Source organism: Sinocyclocheilus rhinocerous, unplaced genomic scaffold (genome assembly GCF_001515625.1).
Source record: "Sinocyclocheilus rhinocerous isolate Xijiao unplaced genomic scaffold, SAMN03320098_v1.1 scaffold2468, whole genome shotgun sequence".
Taxonomy (NCBI): Eukaryota; Metazoa; Chordata; class Actinopteri; order Cypriniformes; family Cyprinidae; genus Sinocyclocheilus; species Sinocyclocheilus rhinocerous.
The window spans coordinates 171,775-185,822 of record NW_015655382.1 but is presented as its reverse complement, the minus strand read 5'-3'; the positions used below and the strand labels follow the sequence as shown (position 1 = coordinate 185,822).

At 37.0% G+C, this 14,048-nt stretch overlaps 1 protein-coding gene across 1 annotated transcript in view; it reads left to right on the top strand.

Moving 5' to 3' along the window:
- The window catches only part of LOC107717996 (adhesion G protein-coupled receptor L3-like), a 76,514-nt gene that overhangs the window by 44,519 nt on the left and 17,947 nt on the right, over positions 1 to 14,048 (top strand). The window contains exon 6 of the mRNA XM_016524909.1: positions 12,141 to 12,223. Within this exon, the coding sequence (XP_016380395.1) occupies positions 12,141 to 12,223 (83 nt within the window). The remainder of the gene's footprint in view (positions 1 to 12,140; positions 12,224 to 14,048) is intronic.

Genomic DNA, 14,048 nt, shown 5'->3' with positions numbered 1-14,048 from the left:
AAAAATACTTTTACATTGCAATAATTTCACATTCAATTTTCAAATTCTTGTAGAAACAACATAAAGACTAATATTTGTGTAATGGCATCTTTTTTTTTTTATGACTGAAGGCCAGTATCACAGGCTACTGCGCACGCTGGAGCATTTCCACGCTCATTTGTCTCGCGCCTGGCGCTGAGGTGAAGTTGGAGCGCGGTCTGAAATGTCTCAGGTTAGGTGTGGTCATAAAGACGTTCTGCGTTTAAATAAATGACGGTTCTTGTCAAAAAAATGAGACAGAAACAGCAGTTGTGAGCAGTGTTCAATCAATAAATTGGAAAAAAAAAGGTAACTTGCGTTACTTATTTGAAAAAGTAACTCAGATATTCTCTTGTAAATTAAAAAGTAATGCGTTACTTTACTAGTTACTTGAAAAAAAGTAATCTGATTACGTAACTCGCGTTACTTGTAATGCGTTACTCCCAACACTGGTTGTGAGTGGGTTGGCCAACCCTAGCCCCTCCCCTGCGTTAATTTTACTGCGAAAAAATTAATCGCCTGCGTTAATGTGCTAATTTTGACAGCACTAATAATAATATATGTAAATGAACATATTTGAAAAAACTAAAATAGATACAATTATATAAAACATTTAATAAAATAAAACATCTAATAAAGGCTTGCTGTTGTAACAGTGTTTTGCAGAAATCAAAATACTCAGCAATTTTAATTATTTTAATTATTATTATTTTAGTATGCATTTTATATATATATACACACATTAAAGTAACTTTTCTCATAAAAGATTTGTGTTATTACAATGTTTGGCAGAAATCAATACATTCACATATATATATATATATTGATGTAAATAATATATAAATGACAATTTAAGAATTTTTTTTTTTTTTAACAATTCTTATAGTGTGTTGTGCGCACCAAAAGCAAATTAATTATTATAATTAATTACTTGTGCGAGTAGATTACATACAAAGTTAATGCATAGACACGCATAGACGCAAATTCGGGTGGCAAATTGGGTGATGCATTTGCCATTTGCCATATATGCCTCAATCGCGTCTTCTGCTCAAGTTGAAAAATTTCAACTCGAGCCGAAAATTTGCATGACACGTTGTCACACAAGCCAATCACAGAAGAGTTTATTGACACGTCTTGTTTGACATGTCCGGTTTTATCAGAAAATGGAGGAGAGCATTACGCATGAGTGATATGAAAAACAACCCGCGAGTAATCTAGAGCGATAATGTGATGAGAATATTTGCTTCGCGTTTGGTGTGCGCAAACCATTACAGTCAATTTTACCAATTCTTTGTTTCAAGCCAAATGACACCAGAGATTGTGATTTTGCTTCAAATGAAACTTTTAGATGACTTAAGTGATTAGTCAGCATATGGTTGTGTCAGTAATTTGTTGTTGCATTCCTACATTTTCAGCATTGCAGACGTAAGTTTACGTTTGGTTTCACTACTAATTGTAACGATTCGTTTATGTTGGATGTCACAACAAATTATTGCATATCAACCTCTTTGGAAACGCAATAATTTGTTATTGCATACCAGCATGCAACGTAACGCAGCAGCATGTAATTCTGCCAGTGTTACAAGTGGATCTTTAGCAAAGTTGAATCCATCTGTTGTCATCCCCACCTCCCTCACCGACACACACTCTCAAAAAGATTGACAACACCTGACCTTGAAAACTGAGTAGTTTGACATTTTATATAAGATGTTTGTTGTTTGTTGTCCCAAATGAAGACCGTGTCATTTGATTGAACAAGTTGAATACACAACTACATATTGTTCGTATAAATACCTAAATAAACAGATTACAAAAAATATGGTAGTGGTTAGATAGCTCTTTACATTCCTCTCTCTGAGGAAATAAAAAATCCTCTTCTCATTTCCCTAATTTTTAACCCTTTAATTCCACCGATAAAGCTACTTATGATTGTGTGTGAATGATATTACTGATTTACTTTAAATCTGTTCATAATTCAACCCGGTGTGTGAGTGTCTTTGTGTATCTGTGTGTGGGTGATGGATGTCAGCGATAACAAATTGTAAGGAAAAGTTGAATTTGTATCTGCTTAGGATCCCGGCTGCCTTATACATATGGCTCCAGGTTTCGTGGTAATAGGATCTTTGATGGATGGCAGCCCTCCTCGGTCTCCCATTTTTTAGAAGATATTTATTTATTAATCTGTCTCTTTATTCAGTCAGATCATCCCCAGCGGGGTCACTGTCACATAACCACCTGCATCAGTTTTTTCTGCTTTCTTCATCCTTTCTTTTATAGTTCATATCCAAAGTCACTTATGTGCATCTCGGTCAGCCGAGTGTCACCCTTCTGCCCGCAGGCTAACGGAGGGTAAGTTCTCCGTCTCATCTCGGAGCTCTTGTGGGCCGAGGCCTTCCTCCATCTCTCCACCCTTTTCTTAATTCTCGACACATGTCAGATGGACGCGTGCCCTGTAGGCCTTCTCATGTGTATGGAGATCTGACATCAATTCCCCCATATTTATATCGATAGCCAAATGCTCCTGGTCTTATAAGGAGACGTGTGTCTGTCTATTCATTTATGATTTTAAATTCAGATTTATTCTATGTCCCATTCCCAGTTGCTCCAATTGAATAACTTTTCTCCTTTGTAGGCTAAATCTCTGTTACAGAATCCAGCTAGGCACAATCTGTAAGCATAAACCACCATGCTTACTGTATGTGACATAGTGTTGGGGAGTAACTTGTTACATGTAACAGCGTTACATAATTTAATTACACAATAAATGTAACCGTAATCTGTTACAGTTACTGAAAACAGTGTCCTTAAATAACAGTTACTCATGAAAATTTGAATGATTAACTGTTTTATTTCCTATTTGGGTTTATGTATATAGTATGCTTTATTTTTTTTAAATAATTTGTTTGAAAATGATTAACAGTTGAAAACATTCATTAGAAATTTGGAAAAGTAATCAAAATGGCCAAATGTAATCAGTTATATTACTTTAATAAAGTAAATGAAATAGTTACACTATGTATTACATTTTAAATAGGGTAACTTGTAATCTGTAATCATTTACATTTCCAAAGTAACCTTCCCATCACTGGTGACATAATGTTGTTCAAAAAAGTAATATGTTTTAGGAATCTAAAGGCCAAGTCCATATTTCATATGCAAAATGAGAAGTAAAAATTTATATTTTTAAATATAACGTTGATTTTGTATGAATAAAAATGAGGCAAAAATCGTTTGTATTGTATGCAATTTTTGTGAAAATTATGGAAAATCTCATTCACTGCTGTAATAAGGAAAATCTCATACACTAGTGTAAAGGGGGAAAAGATCAATAACATATTAATTATGATGATTTTTAATAATAATAATAATAATTATTATTATTATTGTTGTTGTTGTTGTTATAAAGCAGTGACATGTTCCAGACATGGTTTTACATTACTGAATTACAATTTTATATAATGAATATTTTATTATAAACAATATTTTAAATTGAAAATACACCAATGTAATAATATATTATAATTTACCCAATATTTTATGCTATTATTAGTACTTATTAGTGTAGCTACAGTATTAGTGTATATAGTTATTGGTTTAACAGCATGCTAACATCATGTACTCATTTAAACTGTGATTGTTAGTTGGTGCTGAACACTTTTTTTGTGTGCTACACAAATAAGCGTTAATGTCGCCCTCAAAATTAGTTTTGAAACAGTCTGCTTCTATTATGAGTTTCTATCATGCTTAGAAATTAGCTGCCTATGTAGATAGCAGAGAGTGAGGCAGCTCACTAGCTTTTGGAACGGAGCTAACAGAGCTTATGTTGAATTAGTATTCAAATAAGTTTAATGAAATTGCCGTACGCCTTCGAAAGTTTACGCCAAGATCACAATCTCAATACGATCAACTGTCCACACCATTGTGCAATCTGCCATCTCAGGTAAACACCCGCCAGGTGTCACTTAATCCCGCTTGTGACGCCAACCAGACCTTGTCCCTTTAGGGGTGACCTCCTCGAGGCCATTGTGTCACATCCCTGTCCCTCAGAGAGCTCCCCAACAAGAATCACGGAGGGGGGTGTTTTAAAGGGTCGGTGAGGGGGTTGTAAAGGTAGTATGAGTTTGAGCGTCAGGGTGGGGGTGACAGCGCTGGAAACCAATGGTGCATCAAGACACTTCTACCCCGCCACGGTGGCCATAGATCAGGGCAGGGCTGCTGGCGGACCGGGTGAGGGTGACAGGGGAATAACATCCCTTTCTCCTCAATCGACAGGGCCCATAACTCCTGCCTCCCCAGGGACAGATTGAGAAAGGCAATAGCCAGGGGCTGTGAAGCAGAGATGCTTGGGAGAATTGAAAGTTAAAGAAGCAGGAGTGGAATGTGGGCCCGCTCTTGCAATCTTCTATCATTTTTTTTACTACTCCCTACCACTGAGGGAAATCATTTTTCCCAGTTTTTCCAGAGCAAGTCCACTGCGTACTACAACATTATGTTTCTTGCACAATTTAAATGAATGCCCGAGGACACAAGGAAAGCGTTGGGAAGTGTACTTCCGCGGCATCCCTTGTTTGTATGCCGGCATGTAGACTGTGAAGCCTGCAGGGATAGTGCTGTGTCAGGACCGAAGCGGAGTGCCAGCCTGCCGCTCCAAATTTTATAGTCTGATCAATTTCCCAGTGGCTTATTGAATGTCTTTTAAATGGCTTTTTTATTTTCAATTATAACCTACTGTGTCTCGCCTGCCACAATGGGCCAACATTTGCACTGCCGGATAATTTAAAACCCTACTTTAGGAAATTATGCATATTATATCGCCTAAATTTACAATCCCCCACCCAGCGACAATAAAAGGCGAAGTAACCGAATGGATTTTTGCGTATGTCGTTAATGATTGCGTCGGTAAGTATTTGTTTGCGGCTAACTGGCACTTCCACATATTGACGAATGAGCTACGTGAACCGTCCACCTTTATGGAGATTTATCTGCTTATTAAATCGAACTTGCTTTCAGATGCCGTTATCAAGTTGATGGAAGCAATAGCAGATTGAAGTACCTCTGGCGAACGACCCAAAGTTAGACAGGTGCATCGGAGTGCCCTCGCCCGCGTCCCAACCAGCCCTCCTTATCCCAGGCACGCCAAGCAACCTGAAGGTGAAAGAAGTGCTCACTGGAGCTCATTGGAAAGTAGAAATGACAGTAAATTTTTCAGCCTCCCTCTCCCTCGCTCTTCCATGAGATGGGAGATCTTGTTATAGCAGTCAGGATGAGAGGGGGTCAGGGCAGCAAGCCGGCGTGCGCCTGTTGATGATTGAGGAAAAGAGGAGTAAATTCATTCTGCTCTCGGCACTTTGTCAAGTGCCAGTAGCTTACCGTTGAGAGCCAGTCACCCATCACCATGTTACGACCTCAGAGGTCAGCGGCGGGCTATAAATCAGCAAGGAGAGAGGTTACGGTGATGCTGCAGAGCCGAAGAGAGCTGATGCGACTATTGCCTTCGCCGTGCCCACCCCCCCCCACTCTTTCCACCCGTATGAAGCCGAGGAACCAAGGCCTGCATAAAAATGATGCCCAGCCCTTCACCACGTGTTGCTGCTTCACGAAAAAACCCTGGACTGCATGGAATAAAGTCTTCTGCACCTTTACCTGATTAGATTGTTTATTGCGACGTGGGCTACTTTGTAATTGCCCTCATTCTACTCATGCAAAGTACTGATTTTTGATCTATAATGAAGGATTCCGTAAGTGACAATGTTTTTGATTACTCGTGACAAACCTCCTTAGAGTATTAATTAAAACGGCAGCAGATGTGCAGGTGTGGGAAATCATTAGAAAGAGGCCCCAGTCTGTGGACAAGTCCCTCTCCCAGCATGCAATGGCTCTGCATGGCAAATAGGACGCCTGAGAGGGAACACTTGCGAGGTAAGTTCATCTTAAGAACAAGTACAAAAAAAACGCAAGCATGTACACTACATGAATGTATTTATCTGGACGACTTCTTGGACGGTTTTTCGTCTCCTGTTCGTTTTTCAAGCTGAAACTCTACATTGGTACACGTGAATTGTTTTGCTTAAACAAGGTTGTCAGAATTTCGACAGAGCTGCGTTTCCAACGCCATTCAACTGGACGATTCCAACGCAAACAATGGACGAACGTCAATACGACCGTTTCCTCCACTCTTCACGTTAATTGATATATCATGGAATTATCGATTTCTTACGCACCCATGTGCTAGCGTTTTTCGACAGAGCTGCGTTTCCAACGCCATTCAACTGGACGATTCCAACGCAAACAATGGACGAACGTCAATACGACCGTTTCCTCCACTCTTCACGTTAATTGATATATCATGGAATTATCGATTTCTTACGCACCCATGTGCTAGCGTTTTTCTCAGGCGCACTGTCTCTCCGAGTGCTAGGAAAGGGGATCTGGTTGGTCAGCTCCTGCTTTCAATATTTGCTCTTATTAAACTGTGATTATCCTGCAGTGCCTGGCTTCTCTCAAAGTTGGAGAAAGAGAGAGCAGGCCAAGACAACACGTTTTTTTTCCAGAAAGTAAAAACTTCCTGACAGCTCTGAAGGTTTACCAGGTCTTCTGAAATTATTGAATACCTCATGTCAGCTCATTTTGAGCTATATATATTGACATTTGCTGATGTAGAAACTGAAATCAGCTTGAAAAAAGGATGAGACATTTTAAGAAACTTTTTTTTTTTTCCGATGACATATTTCCCAATAGTCCCTTGTACTATGAGACTTCACAGGACTGATATGTAGTTAACTTTTAACATATGTACTTACATTTTTATGAGTTCTTGTGTATATTAAATATTGCTGATGTTTCACATTATAGCTGTTACTATATAGTTTTTAGCGCAACTGATGGCCAAAGTATCATTGGTCTACTACATTTGATAGCATGCATTTTCTCTGACATTTCTGACTTATTTCTCGCAATTTTGAGTTTATAAATCTCACAGTTCTGACTGTTTCTCACAATTCCGAGTTAATATCTCGCAATTCTCTTTTTTTTTTCACCACTTAATAAAAAAAAGATAATTGCGAATTTTTATCTTAGAATTATGATTTTTTTTTTCTTGCAGTTGCGAGTTTGTTGCACAATTCTGAGTTCATATTTTACAATTCTGACTTTTCTTCTCAGAATTGAGAGTTCTTCAGAATTTGAGACTTTATATCTCGCAATTCTGAATTTTTATCTCACCATTCTGACAAAATGTTGGAATTTTGAGATAAAAACTCACAATTACCGTTTAACTTATTTATTTTTGTTCTGTGGTGGAAACTTCCATAATTTCTGTACATTTATGAGCTATGAAAATGTCTTTGCACTCTAGAGTTGCGCACATTTCTTATATATATCTTTACAGGTAAAAATCAGTATACTTTGGGCATACTGTATTACTATATACAGTATATATGACTATATACAGTATTGGAATTACTGTATTAGTATTAACCAATCAGCATCCAGGATCTGTTTTCAGAAAAAACCTTCTACTTCTCAATCATCCAATAGTAAAACAGTTAAAATCATTGCCGCCAAAGCCACCTTGTCACATTGTGATCTCACAGACGACCACACTATAACAATAATAGCGGATAAGAAACGCAACAAAACAGAGCTTTTCATTGTCCCTTGAGCTCAACGCAGGTTTTTCTCAGTTTCTGCAATCTTCAGATATCTGCCAGTACTCCTGTCTGATCGCAATGAATTGAACAGATGGTCCAGAACTAAATCCGCCTTTGGGTTTTACACTCTGTTTACCTTTAGCTGTTTACCTCAGCTGGTACTGTTTTGTCAAGAATACTTTGAGATCCGGGCCAGTGTTGAAACCTTGAAGTTTCTAAAGTGCTGGTGTAAGACTGACAATAAACCATGTGTTAAGAAAGTAATAGAGCAATGGCAGACGAGGGAGCATTTTAGAAACCTGTTTGGAAACAATCACTATTTCTGCTGTTGCATTTATCGCTGCCGTACTGTCGGAAGATTTTTTAAAATTTTTTTTTTACAGCCTACGTTGTCTCAAGTTTTTTTGCTTTTTGGAGCTTAATGAAAGACTGATTTTCTCCTATTTATTTGTCTCCTCAAAGAGATACTTAATATCTCAGAACCGCCTGGAGAAGCTGAAGCTCGTGTCGCTGAACGCACACTGACACTTCCACAAACTCAGTTAATAGACGTTTTGACACGTCAGAATGATGGACTCCTTGAATGCGCTGACCTCTCTCCTCTGGACACCCCTTTCACCCTCCCTCTCTCCATTCAGCCCTTCATCCCTCCATTTCCACCCATGTAGATGAGACAGAGATAGATGAAGATATTTCTGATGGGCAGCCATTTCATAGCAACACACCAAATGAGTATATATATATATATATGTATATATATATATATATTAGCTTTTATTTTTTCATTTTAATTTCAGTTTACAGTTTAGTCATTTTGTTAGTTGTTTTGTATTTTTTATTAAGATTTTAGATTAACTTTATTTTTTTAAATTTCGTAGTTTTAGTAATCTTAGTACTTCAGCATAATTTTATTTCAGTTCAAGGCAACATTTCTAATTTATTGTACATTTTTTCATGTAAAATTTTTATTTTATTTTCAGCTTTTTAATAGTTTTATTTTACTATATATACTATAAAAATAAAATATATTATATTAGGGGTGTAACGGTTCACAGAATTCACGGTTCGGTTCGATACGACACAGTGGTGTCATGGTTCGGTTCGGTACGTTCTGTACAGGGGTAATTGGTTACTTCGCAATGCTGGAAATATTTCTGTTTTAAACCATGAAGGCGAGTCAGTGGATATCACACACAAGCAACGTCTTAATCTCAGTCAATTCACTATACAGAAAGTGAAAGTAAAAACAGAATGACGGAGTAATGACGGAGCTTTCGGCATCTGACGCCGCATATTCTCTCAGAGACAATGAGAGACGAATTTACTTCAACATGATAACGGTATAGCTAACTGTTTTAATTTATTACCTTAATATTTCTCTTGTGGCCCGTAGCCTACATAGTAGAAAAAAAATGAGAAGAAACATATTTCGTGTTAAACAGGTTTTTTTTTTAAAGTCAGTGCTTCAAATAAAAGCTTTTTATTTCATTGATTTTATTGATGACTGCAGTGTTAATATTTTAATTGTAGCCCTATAATTGTATAATAGACCTGTTTTAAAATTGTTTAAAAAAAAAACATTTTAATTGAGGAGTAAATAGCCTAATCTTTTGTTAATGGACTCCTTGAATGCGCTGACCTCTCTCCTCTGGACACCCCTTTCACCCTCCCTCTCTCCATTCAGCCCTTCATCCCTCCATTTCCACCCATGTAGATGAGACAGAGATAGATGAAGATATTTCTGATGGGCAGCCATTTCATAGCAACACACCAAATGAGTTCTGGCTGCCCCGGCCCACCCTCCTTTGCAGGAGATTAATCCTTGCCGACCATGTCGTGTGTGTTGAGGTTATTATTTGGAGACAAAATTGAGTTTACTTACTGTAGCTAAGTCTGATAAAACCTCATCATCGTCTTTCGACGCACCCCAGCAAGAGGAGGTTATCGCGGGGCCTTTCGCAGTGCGTGTCCTGCGTGCCTGTCCGCTAACGTTACGCCACTGGGCAGACAGCACGCTGCCTGTTATGTCGTTTGGGCTGCCTTGTTGAGCTCAGTGGCACTGAGAACATTATATCTCACACACTTTAAGTGGTTTTATTTTTTTTAATGTAATAGGATTAGTCCAACGAATCAAATCGTTCGGTTTGTAATGCGTACCCAACCGAAAGCCTCATACCGAACGGTTCAATGCGAATACGTGTATCGTTACACCCCTACTATATATATAGCACAAGGAATGGACTGAGGCTGGGGTCAAGGCATCAAGAGCCACCACACACAGACGTGTCCAGGAATTTGGCTACAGTTGTCGTATTCCTCTTGTTAAGCTACTCCTGAACCACAGACAACGTCAGAGGCGTCTTACCTGGGCTAAGGAGAAGAAGAACTGGACTGTTGCCCAGTGGTCCAAAGTCCTCTTTTCAGATGAGAGCAAGTTTTGTATTTCATTTGGAAACCAAGGTCCTAGAGTCTGGAGGAAGGGTGGAGAAGCTCATAGCCCAAGTTGCTTGAAGTCCACGACATTCTAATTTATTGAGATGCACCTGTATACACACACACACACACATGCACACATAACATTTTTTATAATATATATAGTGCAGTAAAAATATTAAAAAGCTGAAAAAAAGCTGAAGATAAATTTATATATATATCATTCATTTCATTTAGTTTTATTTTTAATTTTCTGTTTTCTTTTTCATTTCAGTTTACTGTTTAGTCATTTTGTTAGGTACTTTTGTCATTTTTATATTTTATATTTTTTATTAAGATTTTTGTCATTTTTGTTTAGCTAGTTTTAGTAATCTTAGTCCTTCAGCATAAATGTATTTCAGTTCAAGGCAACATTTCTCGTTTATTTAACATTTTTTCTTGTAAAATTTATATTTTATTTTCAGCTTTTTAATAGTTTTATTTTACTATATATATAATAAAAATAAGTGTGTGTATATATATATATATATATGTGTGTGTGTGTGTGTGTGTGTACTTGTTTATGCTACATTGTGGGGACCAAATGTCCCCACAAGGATAGTAAAACCTAAAATATATATTTTTTCTGAAATATAAATTTTTTTTTTACCTTGTGGGGACCGCAGGCCCCCACAGACCCCACAATGTCAAAAAAAAAATTTTTTAAATAGTAAATGATGTTTATCTGAAAGTGTAACAATGTTTTTCTTGTAAAATTTATATTTTATTTTCAGCTTTTTAATAGTTTTATTTTACTATATATGCCATAAAAATGAGTGTGTGTATATATATATATATATGTGTGTGTGTGTGTGTGTGTGTACTTGTTTATGTTACATTGTGGGGACCAAATGTCCCCACAAGGATAGTAAAACCTAAAATATATATTTTTTCTGAAATATAAATTTTTTTTTTACCTTGTGGGGACCGCAGGCAGGTCCCCACAATGTCAAAAAAAAATTTTTTTAAATAGTAAATGATGTTTATCTGAAAGTGTAACAATGCAAAAAAGTTTTCTGTAAGGGGTATTTTTAGGGTTAGGGGATAGAAAATATAGTTTGGTCAGTATAAAAATAATAGAAGTCTATGGAAAGTCCCCACAATTCACAGAAACAAACGTGTGTGTGTGTGTGTGTGTGTGAACTTTTCTTCACTGTGGAATCTTCAAAGGAGTTTGTATTTTATTATTTTCATTAGCTTTTTATGGTTACTTGCAATCTATTTGATGTTTTCTCTGTGACTTACTCTTTGAGAACTTCCTGTCAATGCATTTTTTCTTCATCACAGTGGCACAATTGTAAGTTCGCACATACAAAGAGATCTATTACTTCTTGGACTGTAAAGTGGAAATTTGACATAAAGTGAAGTCGAGCTCTCACACGTCTGCTCCACTTACACAAATCAACTGTTCTTTGTATATGGAAGTCAATGATTGTTCATTGTGAGGAACACCATTCTATAGTGCTTACCTGACTTCTCACTTCAATAGTAAGTGACTCTTGAATGAAGCAGTAGCACTGATGCACAAAGCCCGGTATGTATTCAAGACATGCTGCTCACAGGCCTAATGTCTTAGACTCGATGCGTATTACGAAGTGCCCCCAGATTTATAGGCACACAGAGACCCCACCAGTTGGGGACTGAGCCCTCTGGGATGGGAGGCAAAGATTGTGCTCATCCCTACCATACTATCGTAGCATCTAAACACAAGTCGGCCATAAATTTGAGGAATTTATTCCATAGTGGTGTTATGTGTCTTTTTTTCTGCGGGCGTTTGATAAAAGGTTTTAAAAATATAGCTTGAGCTATATTGATGTGCAGTGAAATATTAGCTTGTGCGATGGATTGTTGTATTTCTTTTGACTGGACAGTTGAATAGAAGAGTTGCACCCAGTTTGATAAGCATTTTACAATTTGCGATTGGTGTTTATTTGTATCATCTTGCAAATTTTAACCACAAATCTTTTTGTTTGCCACCTTCCTTTTCATGTGACTTCACAGGGCATCTGTCCCTCCCCTGTGTCCACAACAACTTAAATGAAGACCTGCGATGTCCTGACACTGGTGTCCACCTCTCTGGACAGGTAAGGCCTCACGCCACTTCTGTGCCCATCTATCAATAAGGATCCAAGGTTATTTGACATCTGAAACGAAAATCAATTTGCTTCCTGTACAGTGACACGAAAATCATACTAAACCCTTTGCTCGAGCTCAGAAATGTGTAAGAGTGTCAATAGGTAATATATTGTTCTTATTTTTGGTTCTTATCAAGCAATTATGATTAAGTTACAATGAAATTCAATTTAAAATGGTATTACAGTAAGACTACCCTTTCAAAAAAGTAGCTTGTAGCAGTGTTTTGTTTTTTTAGCAAATCTTTTAAATGAACAATTCTTTCTGCAGTTTCTCTCTCTCTCTTTTTTTTTTTAAAGTGCCAATTTTAATACCAAAAAATAATTTAATAAATTGGCTTAGTGGATGATTCAGTGACTCGCTCATAAATAAACAGCAAACAAATCATTCTAATATTCCTCCCTTTTTTAAAAATCAGCAAATTTTAATACCAAAAAATACCAAACAAATCATTTAACAAATTAGTTTAGTGGTTGATTCAGTGACTCGTACATAAATAAATAAATGACAAACAAGTGTTTTAAATAAACGAGTTGTTCTTAAGTTCCTCCCTTTTTAAAAAATGTACAAATATTAATACAAAAAAACAACAACATAATAAATTGGTTTAGTGAACAATTCAGTGACTTGCTCGTAACTAAATTACAAACAAATCTTGTGAATGAATCGTAAAGTTCCTCTCTTTTTTGAAAAAGTGCCAATTTTAACCCCTTCCCCCCCCCAAAAAAAAAAATATATATAATAAATAAATAAAAATAATGATTTGGTTTAGTGAATGATTTAGTGACTTGCTCATAACTAAAAAACAAATATTTTTAAGTGACTGAATCATTCTAAAGTTTCTCCTTTTTTTTTTTTTTTAAATGTGCCAATTTTAATACCAAAAATAAATAAATAAGTAGATAAATAAATCTTTTAAGTAAATAAGTTGTTCTAAAGGTTCTCTCTTTTTAAAAATGTTCCAATTTTAATACCAGAAATGAATGAATGAACGAACGAATGAATTGGTTTAGTGAATGATTCAGTGACTTGCACATAACTAAATAACAAATAAATCAAAAATAAGAAAGAAAGAATTGGTTTAGTGAATGATTCAGTGACTTGCACATAACTAAATAACAAATAAATCAAAAATAAGAAAGAAAGAATTGGTTTAGTGAGTGATTCAGTGACTTGCTCATAACTAAATAAAACAAACATTTTAAAGGGGTCATATGATGCGATTTCATTTTTTCCTTTCTCTTTGGAGTGTTACAAGCTCTTGGTGCATAAAGAAGATCTGTAAAGTTGTAAAGACTAAAGTCTCAAATCCAAAGAGATATTCTTTATCAAAGTTAAGAGTCAGCCATACCTACCTAAAACGGCTCGTTCGAACACGCCCCCACATATCTACCTCACTATGCGGGAAGATTTGCATAACGCCGCCCAAATGTTCAAGCAAAGAAAGAAGGCGTAACTTTTATCCTCGCTGTAGTATTGTTGTTGCCGCCGACATGTTGTGAAGGCGCTGTGTGTTTCGTTGTGAAAGCGAAACTACTTTGTTTGGTCTTCCAAAAGAGAACGATATCCGCTTCGTCATGCCTAGAGCTGATCCGTGCTGGTCGCTGAGGAAATACATCAACTTAGTGCTGTGGATCGCCGGATCGGCCCTCACCGTTTTCACCGCCCCTTCGCCGGGACCGCCGGGACCGCCGTTCTCGATCCCGCCGCCTAAGCTCACTCTTGCCCGGCCTCAGCTCACACTAAGCCGAGGCTTTCGCTCACGGTAGGACGCTG